Raw genomic sequence first — 15228 nt, forward strand, 5'->3', positions numbered from 1 at the left:
TGGTATTCTTGTTTCTAAGAACAAACGAAGGAGTTAAGAAAACTTAAGGCTGGATATGATTGATAGAGGAACTGTGGCTGTCTGTAAGGAGACAATTAGAACTGCGCTGCATGCAATGGGTTGGCAGAAAAGTCGAGGAATTCCATCACCCATCATGAAACCTGAACAAAAGGAGCGAAGGTTGAACTTGTGCTTACAGCATAGCAATTTTAACTGGGACAATGTGATTTTCTCAGATGAAAGTTCTGTGTGGCTGTTTCCTAATACACTGAAATTCTGGACCAAACAAACTGAAAAACCTTTGTATCAGCGCCCAAAGTACAGTCCCAAATTTTACGTGTGGGGTGGCATATCTGTGTTAGGGGCAACACCCCTCTGTGTATTTATAGGGAATATGAACAGTGAGCGGTACGCAGATATTCTCGAGGGACATTTACTTCCATCTGCTCACGTGTTCTATGGAAAGTTTTGGATTTTCCAACAGGACAACGACCCAAAACATCGTTCAAAGCATTCACAAGCCTGGTTTCGGACCCAAAATATGACATTATTAGATTGGCCAAGCTGTAGCCCTGACCTAAATCCAATAGAAAATGTTTGGGGACTTATGAAGGAAAGTGTCAATAAGAAAAATCTGACAAATATTGCTGAAATGAAAGAAGAGGTGGTCCGATATTGGGACAGCATGGACCACGACTTTCTAACTTCTTTGATCAGTAGTGTGCCCCGCCACATTGAAGTCTGCATTGCTGCCCATGGTGACTTGACAAAATACTAACTGTTCACCTGTCTTTGAATCTGGAGTTATGTTCACATTTAATACGTGAGTAATGAGTGAAAAAAAATAAAAAATTACAATCTTTAAATTCTCAATAATTTCTGGTTGTACTGTATTTAGAATTGAAACATTAAAAAGATTACAATTTGTCGAAAATACAAAATGGAGTGTGCCCTATAAAACCCGACAATAAATGAAATAACCAGACAGAGCAGTGTACTTAATCCCGCTAATCCAAATTGAAATGGCACTAATCGTGTACACACATTTACTGGATGCTTGGATAATTATGGTATTACAATGAATGCGCTTACTCTGGCATAACTCTTAATGAGTCTAGACTGAAGTCTTGGCTTATTGTTATTATGACATGGGTACCTTATAGAATAAATCAGGGCAATTTATCAAACAGTGTAGACATCGCTTTTGTTTTGCTGAAAAGTGTATCTAAGAGACGAGTCCTTGTTACCTTAGGCAAGGATTTATCAAGAAACATCTTTTAAACTATGTAGTCGCAACTTCTACCTTCTTGAATAGTAGAATGTCTGTGAGATGTGTTTTTATTACCTTTGACTGGAGTCTTTCTTTAAGCTATTACTGATTATGGCGAAACCATATGTATATGTTCCTAATATCTGAATCCTAATACAGTATATCATTTGTAGTGGTAATAATTAATAATGAATTTTTGTATAAATTATTACTCCATGAAAATTTCCTGAAGAAAATGGAATGGTTCTCTTTAGCAGGTTGTCTGTAAAGGAAAAAATGACTCTCGAAAAAATTCAGAACATAAACCTGAAGTTTTTACAATCTGTTATTTGAGTTAGTTGAATGTGTCTCCATCACACCCAAGCATCCGTAGGTGGGTACATCATAGTGTTGTGAGATAAAGAGAACAGAGACAGGCACATGGATCTGAACTTGTTTTCCGATAGTAATTGACAATATACCCAACTGATAGCTGCATGACCCCAAAGGGACGTTCATCTGTCGTCTTGTAGCAGAAAATGCATTTGTGCCTGCAAAGGCCACCATGGCACATATACATAAAAGAGATCCAAAGGTTCCAAACACCAGTAAACCAGACCCATTATAAAGGACTGACAGCTTCAACTAATGCCAATGTTACTGTCTTACCTTGGAACCTTAGCGTTGTGATTTAATTCCACAGGCATGATGTGAGCCATTGTTAAGGTGATATTCTTGGTGAAGCTACATGATGTTGAAATATGAAACATACGTGTGACAAAGGTTGGAGGATGAAAGAGAGGTCTCGACCCCCATCAACAGCTGAATGACAGTAGTGGTGTCTTTCGGTTCTGACACGAGAGAATCGAAAGCGGATTTCCGGTACCAACCAGGGTTAGAAGACCCCTTCCAAAACACAATGGCAACACAATCAATTAAAACAATTATAAAAATAGTTTTCCAGGGGTTGTGGAACAAACCTAAAGTAAAATTTGAATAGGTACGTTATATTTATTGATCAAGCACCGCCCATTTTTTTAATATAAGTAAGGAAACACAATACGTATTGTCAAACACATTCCGCGTATGTATAGAGGTGGTAACTACTATATCGTACTCTGACTGAAACAAAACGAACTGAAATTTGGTAACATTTATTTGCAATCTGACAGGAAAAAAACATGACTACCCACAAATGTGATTGTCAAACAGTTCTCAAATAATGATTGTTGTGATAGTGTAAATCCACACTGGCGGCCACATCTGTACTTGGTGTTATCACCCGTGCTAGACCCCTCCTCGTACTTGAAATCAAGCGTTGAGTTCTCAACATCGGATCTATGCCATTTCACGTGGAGCGCCTGCATTAATTCCTACAGATTCTGAACAGGAAGACCTGAAGCTCCAATAATGTCTCATGGGGTTCATATCAGGGCTCCTTGTGGGTCATGGTAATGTTTCGCAAGTGGGCAATGTCATGCATAGATATCGAACGACTGGCAATGGGGTAATAATCAGCTGATAACGCCGATCATTGACTGTCCCAAGTACTGTAATGAGATCCAACTTGTAGTCATACGAAACGCAAGCCCACACCATCACTGAGTCGCCACTAAAGGGTTCGGGTGCAAGGAAGATATTTTGGTGATATGGTTCGTTACGCCGTCTCTGTACGTGACTACGGCTACGTGTGTATTCCAATATGCTTGGGCATGATCGCCTGTTTGAAACAAAACTACCAAAATTGCCCATGGATTCGGGTGGTGCTTTTTAATGCTCACATATAAGTATTGCAGTTAGTTGATATTATCTGTAGGTAAACACACCGCCTGCCTCAGATAGTGGCACACAAGCAAGATCAAATACACTGGCAGAACACAAACTGAGGCGATATCAACATTTAAATCCTCAGCTAGATCAATTTTGGGCGGGAAGATTCACCCTCAGCTAGTTCAGTTTTGGGCGGGAATGGTTAGGGATGAAAGCTGAGGAAGAAGTAGAAACAATTCAAAGTGACATATTCGAAAGTATATATTTATTGGTCTGATAGTATGTATATAAGTATATATACACACACGATAACGAGCTTTATGACTCTATATGCCGACTGATGTGCCCTACTAACAAACATACACGCTCAAAACATTTACAATATATGTACACAAACGGAATAGCTGCTTGAAAATGCCTGTTTACAATACCCAATTCAATGCATCAGTATGGTATAAAAAGGACATTCGGCTGTTGAGTAAAACATGCTTTATTCCTGCTGAATGTGACAGGTTGTCCACTGTACAAAGTGAGCTCCGATTGATATGAGGCTTGAATACCGTCGCCCATGCAGCTGGTGCGAATCTTCAGGTTCAGCGTATCTTAGATGATAAAGATTATTTTCTTTCAAAGAGGTTCAGTTCATAGAGATATCTTTCCTGTTAAAGTGCAAATGTATTATCAGGCTCTTCACAGTTACTATTTACAGAAATCGTGACGTAATGATTTAAGAACCAAACTGAATGTTACAAGTGGTCACAGGTAATCAATCACCTGAGTGACAGTCCCGTTCCATTACATAATGGCATTCCATGCAGGTCATCGCTTCCATGTTCACACGCTTGCACCTCGATGATGCTTTTCAAAATGGTATTCTCTTGATTTGACTTCAGCTAAAGCAGTCACGGAAATATAAAGATTATGAACTTCCAGCGCCTTATTCAGTTTTATAGTGAAATACTGGACAATACCATATAATATCAGTTTGTGTCAGTTGACCCTTGTTGACGTACCAACTGGGGTGTAAATAATATACTACTCAAAGTTTGATAAGGATCATATTTTTCAGCACTTGTAAAACTTTCAACAAAGGTGAATGACAACCAACACAGAGTGATTGATGTTCAGAAATGTTTACTTCAAGAAATTGTGACAGAAAAATTTGGCAAACATGACATTTCATCGCGTACTCCTAAGGTAAAGGGAGAGTACCATAAAAAGCATGGTAATTTCATGATCACGAAATTGTTTAAACTCTGCACATTCCATTTCACACTGCACAAACAAGTGTCAATAGCGGGTATGGCCTCCGTTAGCTCCAATGACAGCTTGGCAACGTCGTCTCATGCTTCCAACGAGGTTTTGAATGGACGCAAGATAGAGATTGTTCCATTCTTGGATCAGAACATTTTCAAGTTCCTGGAGGGTGGTTGGTTGTACAGGACGACGTGAAATCGCTACCTGAAGCATATTCCAGACATGCTCGATAGGGTTGAGGTCTGGAGAACGAGCTGGCCAGTCCATACGAACAATTGTCTCACGTTCCAGGTACTCGTCCACCACCCTAGCACGATGTGGACGTGCATTATCGTCCATGAGGATGAAGTCAGGACCAACAGCACCAGCATATGGTCTCACGTACCCATCCAGGACTTCATCCCTGTAGCGCACTCCGGTCATCGTGCCTCGCCTTAGGACATGGAGATCAGTTCGTCCAGCTCGACTGATTCCTCCCCAAATCATCAACGACCCACCACCATATCTGTCGTGTTCAGCAACATTAGCGTCCTGATATCGTTCTCCTGCCCTTCTCCACACTCGTGCACGACGATCTGTGAAGTCAACACAAAACCTCGACTCGTCTGTGAAAAGTACAGGGGCCCAATCAACAACCCTCCAATTCACATGAGCCCTGGCCCAATTCAAACGATCTTGTCTGTGTCGCTGAGTAAGAGGGATGCGAATACAGGCTCTCCGGGAACGAAGACCAGCTTCATGAAGACGATTACGCACAGTTTGCGTGGAAATGTTAACTCCAGTTGCATTCAGAAGATCATTTCTAAGCGCAGTCGCCGTTGCAAACCGATGACGTTGTGCTGAAATCAAGAGAAAACGGTCATCTTGCTGCGTGGTGGACCTTTCTCTGCCGCCTCCATGTCGATGAGAAGCTGAACCATGAGCTTGATACCGGTTCCAAGCTCTGCAAACAACGCTCTGACTGACACCCAATAGCTCTGCAACGTGACGTTGTCTTGCACCATTTTCGAGCATTCCTATGCATCTGGCCAATTCTTCAACAGTCAAACGACGTCTTTGACGTTGTGGAGGCATTTTCATAGAGTAACAGTGACTTAAACGATGTCAGATGTAAAGACAATGCCCAAATTCAAATCAACGACAAGCACTCAGAAATGTGAAAAATGTGGGTACCATGCTTCACGTGCTACTCATGATCATTGCAGCATGCATTTCCCTACCTAACCTGTGTTTTGAGGCTCAAGAGGGGGTCAGTCCAACATTGTGATGAAATTTGCGTGTCATATCAATTATGTTGGGTGGTGCTTACCCGATTTTGTGCAAACTTAACAGGAGTGACGACAAACTCGAAACATGGAGCAGTCTGGTTGTCACAGCCTGGTACCACAAGAGTAGTCATGAGGCGCGTCAAGGTCATCTGTGGTATACTTTAAAGCATTCCTTATCCTCTGCTTGTTGCCAGGAGTTGTACCTCTTTTTCTCAGACGGTGTGAAATGAACATTGCGAGTTGTCAGGTATTCTCGCAATATTGCTTGCAAACTGCTTGTTGGTGCTATATTTCGGGTCAGCAGATGGCATGGTAACAGCGCTATCCATCACCTGGGTGAATCACACAAGCGGTCACAAGTTATCACCTGAGTGACAACCCCGTCCCATTACATAAAAGCCTTCAAGGAATAGTTTCCAATGATTTTGATAATCAACCTTCCATTTCCTGGCCTCAAGGACGAGTTCATGGTCTTTGTTAGACCTTATTTGACGATAACACGCTTGGACGGGTGGCTGGTGTCCACCAAACTGAACCCATACGTTCGTGTAGAGACGTGCTGTTTGATACATATACTTTAATAAAATAAGTAGGGGAACTTCATTTTTAATTTGAGATTGAAACAAATTAGAGATATATTGGAGTCAATCAATGTTGATATGATAATAATGAATGTATTGAGAATGCATCACCACCCGTACTTCCTTATGACCATAGTTGTTTGTACAGTAATCGCTCTTGAAAGATGATTGGTGTATGACGTGAAATTTGCATATGTACAATTTTCATTTTCAACCCCCCCAAAAATCGGATGGAAACAAACACTAACAACTGTGTGATGCAAGATGATTGTCAAAATTAATGGTCTGTAGTGATTTATAGACCTTCTTGAAAACCGTCAATATCAAGAATGACATCCCATTCACGTTTATGGGGCTACTGTGTTGTGCGTTTGTTGACGCTAATACTTCCTATCCAAATTGAAAATTCAGGTACCCTACTTTTCGAGTCGTTCATATTTGGTGTGGGCCGCTCCTGTGTTTTATTCCCCATATTTAAGGTCACAATAATCACTCCCCAGAAAGGGCTATTGATGTTGAACCGCTATCTCTCGAACACAATAATAAATGAATGCGCTCCACTTGGCAAGAAAACAAAGTCTGCTTCTTTTTATTTCCGTGACTACTTCAGTGGGACCTCCTAACTGTCAATATATAACCCAATAACAGGTTCATTTAGCTCATTAAATGAAAATGAAAGTTCATTTCATTTTTGGTTGCAGTTTCTTGTTAATGGAACACGTGATATGCAAAGTGCCGGTAATGAAGGAATAACTCGGGAAAGAAACCGTGTGATACATGTGCATAAAAATGTTCAGAAATAAAGAATGCGAATAAAATGGTAAATTTGTAAAGTTTATACCGTGAATAATGTTCAGTGTATGTACACAGTAATACCCGGAAACATTTGTGATGCATTATATACAAATGAACTAAATGCTATAACAAACTGCGTATAGGTGACACAAGAGAAATACTGGCTCAGGTACTTTAAGCTCAGCAGCTTATAGGAATCTACTCAGTCAGATGTCGCAGTTGAAGTTGAAGGTGAGTACTTCACCTCCCGCCATCTGTGATCGCCATCTGTGATTTCAGTACTATCGATAAAAGCTGATTTAAAGGCAACAACTATCAACAGGAAAATGCAAAACATATGCTGCAAGTACTAATCACCATAAAACTATCCCTATCTTTCAAAATAATGAATTTCCACATCAGATATTTAAATATTGATGAATTATGTTGTTATAAACCTCATTTAGCAACTAATACCATATTGCTTCTATTTTCCTAATTACTGGAATCAACGCTACCTGGAGACATTTAATTCTTATATTATTAAATTATATATTATCGTGAATATTTAACCAACTCCTTGTATGTTCAAATCACGGCATTCCGCATGTCTGAAATCGGCGTTCGTAGTTCTTCAGGAAGCTATCAAACTGATGCTTCCAGTCCACGATGTAGCGAGTTTTCCATTCGTTGTACGACTCCTTCCAGTCCTTCTCCACAGAACTGATATCAGCTGCAACAGAGACATCAGAGTTCAACATAGTTCCTGCTAGGTCGTAGTTCTCGTTAATATTGTGTTGTGATAATACACTGTAATGTGTATCTAAAACAGTAAATGTACAGGACATGGATTTCACACCACAAGTAACTCATAAAACATGTACACAGTTGCACATAGTTTATACAAGGACAACGCATGTAGGCCAGGCTCTCAACTAATGTTTCTTCACCACGTTACTTTACTTGCTCATTACATTACATGGATCTGTACCTTTATGGTTCTTATCTAATGAACCAAACACGACCACCCTTCTTTATAAAGCTTTCCTGTACACCCATTTGTTCAGTTGATTTGTTTGTTTCAAAGGGCCACCGCATAAAGCAATTGTAAAGGAAATTTGCTTTAGAATATTTAGTTTCCATTTTCCCCCGCAACAGAAGGGAGACATTCTAATTATTTCTGCAATGTCTGTAACAATAAAACCATTTCAGAACATGAAACCACTTTCAAGTTCAACAAGTGGCTGACGGAAGTCATCAGCTGGAGGATACATAATTTATAGTACACACTGAGCACAGTTTTAGCACACCATGAGGATGTTTATTTGTATACATGTATATTTCCAAAGAATGTAGTTCATCGGCCCAAATTCACAGCTCTCAATTGGAGCAACATTTAAAATGGGTGCAAAAGACAAAATGAAGATACACTGAAGGTAGCTTGGTTTTATTCAAAGGTTATTGGCCTGATAGAAGTGCAAAACAAGGTATTTAATTACCCTTACATAAGATGAAGACATTAACATTAACGAATAATACTGATAAATAAGAACCTTATCGTGACGTACCGTATCTAGAACAAATCAGAAGGACATGTTAGTCACCCTCCACATTATTAGTACATGCAGTAAAAGACATTCCTTTCATGTCTTGGAATATTATACACCATCCACCATGGCGGTGTTATGTTAATTATCAAGGGCAAACAGTGTCGACAAGCTCGCCTGGTCACATCTAACCTTAAATCATAACCCCCCAAAAGCATTCACATGGTTTATAAGGAGCATTTGATTTTCCCGCTTACAGATCTGTTATCAATTCATAGTGTTTTCTTGTTAATTTCTCTGTGAACACAGATGGAAGTAAATTTCGATAGCGTATGAGGCTCGACACTTACACAGGCCCTTTGGCAGAGGAAGCATACACACACGCAACACGTGGACAACACAAGTACTACAGTGATCATTGTTATAATATGCTAATTACCATGTATGGAAAGGCAGCATTCCTCCATCGATGGGATATCAAACTGCAGCAAGTCTTGTTAGTATTGTCACGTGCGAGACTGATAGAGGTCATGCAGGGCATCTCAGACTGAACTCATCCAGACAAGCACATGTTGTGAAAGTCCAAACATTCAATAGTCAGCTTTCATAAATGTTAAACTAAAACGATGTACTTTGATGCGTGGTTAGTTTTATATTTTTTTCAAATAAAGGTACGAAATATCCCAATTAGTATGATTGTAAAGGTGTATGTATATAGTTGGTATACATGTATAACACTGAGGGGGCGCAAAGAGCACGTGAATCGAAGGAAGGAGGACTAGTGGCGCGGAGGTAACAATCATGTGTGGTCCATGTGGCGCGGAGGTAACAAGCACGTGTGGTCCATGTGGCGCGGAGGTAACAAGCATGTGTGGTCCATGTGGCGCGGAGGTAACAAGCATGTGTGGCCAACGTGTTGCGGAGGTAACAAGCATGTGTGGTCCATGTGTCGCAGAATTTAGAAGCATGTGTGGTCCATGTGTCCCGGAGGTAACAAGCACGTATGGTCCATGTGGCGCGGAGGTAACAAGCATGTGTGGTCCATGTGGCGCGGAGGTAACAAGCATGTGTGGTCCATGTGGCGCGGAGGTAACAAGCATGTGTGGCCAACGTGTTGCGGAGGTAACAAGCATGTGTGGTCCATATGGCGCGGAGGTAACAAGCATGTGTGGTCCATGTGGCGCGGAGGTAACAAGCATGTGTAGTCCATGTGGCGCGGAGGTAACAAGCAAGTGTGGTCCATGCGGCGCAGAGGTAACAAGCATGTGTGGTCCATGTGTTGCGGAGGTAACAAGCATGTGTGGTCCAAGCACGTGTGGTCCATGTGTCGTTGAGGTAACAAGCATGTGTGGTCCATGTGTCACGAAGGTAACAAGCATGTGTGGTCCATGTGATACGGATTTGACTCCCACATGTTGACGGTGTGACACGGAGTTGACTTTCACATGAGGAAGGTGTGACACGGAGTTGACTTCCACATGAGGAAGGTGTGACACGGAGTTGACTCCCACATGTGGACGCTGAGATATGGAGGTGAAACTCGTGTGACATCGCTGTAACATGGAGTTGTCATGCGTGTGTCATTGTTGTAACATGGAGTTGACATGCGTGTGTCATCACAGTAACATGGAGTTGTCATGCGTCTGTCATCACTGTAACATTGGGTTGTCATGCGTGTGTCATCGCTGTAACATGGAGTTGACATGCGTGTGTCATCACTGTGACATGGAGTTGTCATGCATGTGTCATCGCTGTAAGATGGAGTTGACATGCGTGTGTCATCACAGTAACATGGAGTTGTCATGCGTCTGTCATCACTGTAAGATGGAGTTGACATGCGTGTGTCATCACAGTAACATGGGGTTGTCATGTGTCTGTCATCACTGTAACATGGAGTTGACATGCGTGTGTCATCGCTGTAACATGGACTTGACATGCGTGTGTCATCACAGTAACATGGAGTTGACATGCGTGTGTCATCACAGTAACATGGAGTTGACACACACGTGTCATCATTGTAACATGGGGTTGTCATGCGTGTGTCATCGCTGTAACATGGAATTGATATGCGTCTTTCATCACTGTGACATGGAAATTGCTATGTGTTTAATCATCACTGCAACATGGAGCTGACATGCGTGTCATCGCTGTAACGTAGGGTTGATATGTGTGTGTCATCACTGTAACATGGAGTTGTCATGCGTCTGTCATTGCTGTAAGATGGAGTTCACATGCGTGTGTCATCACTGTAACATGGAGTTGTCATGCGTGTGTCATCGCTGTAACATGGAATTGCCATGTGTTTAATCATCACTGCAACATGGAGCTGACATGCGTGTTTCATCGCTGTAACATGGAGTTGTCATGCGTCTGTCATCACTGTAACATGGAATTGCCATGTGTTTAATCATCACTGCAACATGGAGCTGACATGCGTGTGTCATCGTTGTAACATGGAGTTGACATGTGTGTGTCATCACTGTAACACGGAGTTGACATGTGTTTAATCATCACTGCAACATAGAGCTGACATGCGTGTGTCATCGCTGTAACATGGAGTTGACATGCATGTTTCATCGCTGTAACATGGAGTTGACATGCATGTTTCATCACTGTAACACGGAATTGACATGCGTGTTTCATCGCTGTAACATGGAGTTGTCATGTGTGTTTCATCGCTGTAACATGGAGTTGACATGTGTGTGTCATCACTGTAACACGGAGTTGACATGCGTGTTTCATCGCTGTAGCATGGAGTTGACATGTGTGTGTGTCATCATTGTAACATGGAGTTGACATGCAAGTGTGGTCAGTGTGACACTGAGTTGACTAGCGTTTAAGGTCGTTGTGACACGGAAATGACGCGCGTGTATGGTCGCAGAGTTGACAAGAACGTGTGGTCAATGAAACACGCCTTGACAATAGTGTTGTTATCAGGCATGTGTGACCACGAGTTGATAAGCATCTACGATTGTTTGTATCACGGTGTGCTCTGTGTGATTTGTGTGGCAAGAGGGGGCACGCACCCTGTCGTTGATATCACGGGGAGATGACGTTCATCAATGACAGGTGCGGCACAGACAGGACACATGACGCGAAACACAACAGACGCCAATTAAACACAATTTATGTGGCATGGATTATGATATGGACCAAAGTTACGTGCAATGATGTATACTTTGTGCCCACGTTAAAAACGTTTATGTTCTGTTTGTCTGGGTACGTAGCTGTCGGACGTTTAACAGATATGTTGACACTAACCTTAATTTATAGTATGCGAGCTGTCTCCATGTAAAACAGGGGCAAGGATAAATGGCAATGCTCTGTCATACATAATGAGGCAGTTGTTAATGGCAATGCTATGTCATACATAAATAGGCAGTTGTTAATGGAAATGCTATGTCATACATGATGAGGCAGTTAATGGCAATGCTATGTCATACATGATGAGGCAGTTAATGGAAATGCTATGTCATACATAATGAGGCAGTTATTAATGGCAATGCTATTTCATACATAACAAGGCAGTTGTTAATGGCAATGCTATTTCACACATAATGAGGCAGTTGTTAATGGCAATGCTATTTCATACATAATGAGGCAGTTGTTAATGGCAATGCTATTTCATACATAATGAGGCAGTTGTTAATGGCAATGCTATGTCATACATAATGAGGCAGTTGTTAATGGCAATGCTATTTCACACATAATGAGGCAATGGTTGATGGCAATGTTATGTCATATATAAAGAGGCAAGGGTGAATGTCAATGCTATGTCATACATACTAAGGCAGGGGTTAATGACGATACTATGTCATATATGATTATATAGGTTATGTCATACATATTGAAGCAGGGGTTATGCCAATTCTAAGCCATACATAGTAAGCAATGCCATGTCATACATAATGAGACGGGTTAATGACAATACTATGTCATATATAATAAAGCATTGGTTAATGGCAATGGTAGGTCATATATAAAGAGGCAGGGGTTATACGTTATGACAATTCTTAGCCATACATACTAAGCAATACATAATGAGGCACGGATAATGTGTCGCGGAGGTAACAAGCATGTTTCGTCCATGTGTCGCGGAGGTAACAAGCATGACAATGCCATGTCATACATAATGAGTCAAGGGTTAATGACAATGACATGTCATACATAATAAGTCAAGGGTTAATGACAATGCCCTGTCATACATAATGAGTCACGGGTTAATGACAATGCTATGTCATACATAATGAGGCAACAGTTTATGCCAATACTATGTCATACATAATGAGGCACGGGTTAATGACAATGCTATGTCATACATAATGAGGCAAGGGTTAATGACAATACTATGTCATACATAATGAGGCAACAGTTTATGCCAATACTATGTCATACATAATGAGGCACGGGTTAATGACAATGCTATGTCATACATAATGAGGCAAGGGTTAATGACAATGCTATGTCATGCATTATGAGGCAAGGGTTAATGACAATACTATGTCATATGTTATGAGGCACGGGTTAATGGCAGTGCTATGTCATATATGAAGATTCAGGGGTTATGACAATTCGTAGCCATACATACTAAGCAATGTTATATCATACATAATGAGTAAATGGTTAATGACAATGCCATGTCATAGATAATGAGCCCAGGGTTAATGACAGTACTATGTCATACATAATGAGGCAAGGTTAATGACAATAATATGTTATGCATAATGACATAATGGTGAGTGAATGAGTTTAGTTTTACGCCGCTTTTAGCAATATTCCAGCAATATCACGGCATCACACATTGTACACGTGCCCATGTGGGGAATCGAACCCGGGTCTTCCCCGTGGCAAGCTAACGCCTTCACAACTAGGCTACCCCACCGCACCTGTCATGCATAATGAGTCAATGCTTAATGACAATGCTATGTCATCCACATAGGAGATACTAATACCTGGATAACTGTGGTATATAAATGCACAATGCTTTGATTCTGGGACAGGTGATAATGGCAATGCTATGTCATCCACATAGGAGATACTAATACCTGGATAACTGTGGTATATAAATGCACAATGCTTTGATTCTGGGACAGGTGATAATGGCAATGCTATGTCATCCACATAGGAGATACTAATACCTGGATAACTGTGGTATATAAATGCACAATACTTTGATTCTGGGACAGGTGATAATGGCAATGCTATGTCATCCACATAGGAGATACTAATACCTGGATAACTGTGGTATATAAATGCACAATACTTTGATTCTGGGACAGGTGATAATGGCAATGCTATGTCATCCACATAGGAGATACTAATACCTGGATAACTGTGGTATATAAATGCACAATGCTTTGATTCTGGGACAGGTGATAATGGCAATGCTATGTCATCCACATAGGAGATACTAATACCTGGATAACTGTGGTATATAAATGCACAATACTTTGATTCTGGGACAGGTGATAATGGCAATGCTATGTCATCCACATAGGAGATACTAATACCTGGATAACTGTGGTATATAAATGCACAATACTTTGATTCTGGGACAGGTGATAATGGCAATGCTATGTCATCCACATAGGAGATACTAATACCTGGATAACTGTGGTATATAAATGCACAATGCTTTGATTCTGGGACAGGTGATAATGGCAATGCTATGTCATCCACATAGGAGATACTAATACCTGGATAACTGTGGTATATAAATGCACAATACTTTGATTCTGGGACAGGTGATAATGGCAATGCTATGTCATCCACATAGGAGATACTAATACCTGGATAACTGTGGTATATAAATGCACAATGCTTTGATTCTGGGACAGGTGATAATGGCAATGCTATGTCATCCACATAGGAGATACTAATACCTGGATAACTGTGGTATATAAATGCACAATGCTTTGATTCTGGGACAGGTGATAATGGCAATGCTATATGTCAAGTATGAGTTGTGTCAGTACAGGTCCATAAGTATGGCATAGTTATTAAACAGTGTGAGGCTATCACAAAAAGACAGTACTAGGAGAAAGGAAGATGTGGACTGTAATCCAGACTGTCCAGTTTGTGACGTGAGTACGAGATAAAAGGGCTAATTAGAAGGGTGTGTCCCTGCACACCATCCACATCTCTGGTTATTCTTCAAAGGGACTATGTATTGGCATTTGTGGATAAATATGATGTTTTCTAACGAGTGCTGACTAAAGAGACCGCATCAGAAAGCCAATATAGTCTATTAAGCACAATCAGAAATGTTACTTTACTCGCCCCATGTGAGCGATCGGAATAAGACGTGAAAGTTAGCGGAAGAGAAGAAGGGATGCTCTATGTTGCGATTTATGTACAAGGAGGAGGATGGGTACAAGCGAAAGAGCCTGAAGCGATTTTAAGTACATGTGGGATAATCATAATGATTCAGACTTGTCCGTGTTCATATCACAGGATGATTTTGACGAAAGCAGCGTGGTGGGGAGATGAGTTGACCCAATTGTTACCTGTTCCAGCGACAAGACGAGGTAGGTAGTGTTTCCAGAATGCGCATTGTTCGGTCCTTGGTCCAGACCGGACGTTCATCGCTGCATCCAACTTCAGCAGGTTGAGGTTGAGTTCAAGATACCGCTGCTTTTCGGTATATTCTGGCCAGAGCCCCAACGACACCTCACCTGGACCTCGGTTTGGATCCCTGGGAAGGCAATGGTGTATACATTTACAGAAGCCAAGGTTACGAACAGAAACAATCTACACAATTGACATTAAGTAAACAGAAGTTC

General features: G+C 41.1%; 1 protein-coding gene and 1 long non-coding RNA gene across 5 annotated transcripts in view; one reads left to right on the forward strand and one right to left on the reverse strand.

The window, feature by feature from the left end:
- Positions 1–6946: 6946 nt before the first annotated feature.
- LOC124286831 (acetylcholinesterase-like) overlaps positions 6947–15228 on the reverse strand; it is a 130549-nt gene continuing 122267 nt past the window's right edge. For all 4 annotated transcript variants that reach the window (XM_046723273.1, XM_046723271.1, XM_046723270.1 and 1 more), the window contains exons 3-4: positions 14953–15140; positions 6947–7632 (exon numbers count right to left, since the gene is read on the reverse strand). In XM_046723273.1, coding sequence (XP_046579229.1) covers positions 7493–7632; positions 14953–15140 — 328 coding nt within the window. In that variant the 3' untranslated portion in view covers positions 6947–7492. The remainder of the gene's footprint in view (positions 7633–14952; positions 15141–15228) is intronic.
- LOC124286832 lies at positions 8692–9746 on the forward strand. The gene is made up of 3 exons (XR_006901126.1): positions 8692–9337; positions 9371–9535; positions 9602–9746. It is a non-coding gene; the product is annotated as an uncharacterized LOC124286832 (long non-coding RNA).

The sequence above is a fragment of the Haliotis rubra genome, unplaced genomic scaffold, assembly GCF_003918875.1.
Source record: "Haliotis rubra isolate DU_JTF1 unplaced genomic scaffold, ASM391887v1 Scf392, whole genome shotgun sequence".
Classification (NCBI taxonomy): domain Eukaryota; kingdom Metazoa; phylum Mollusca; class Gastropoda; order Lepetellida; family Haliotidae; genus Haliotis; species Haliotis rubra.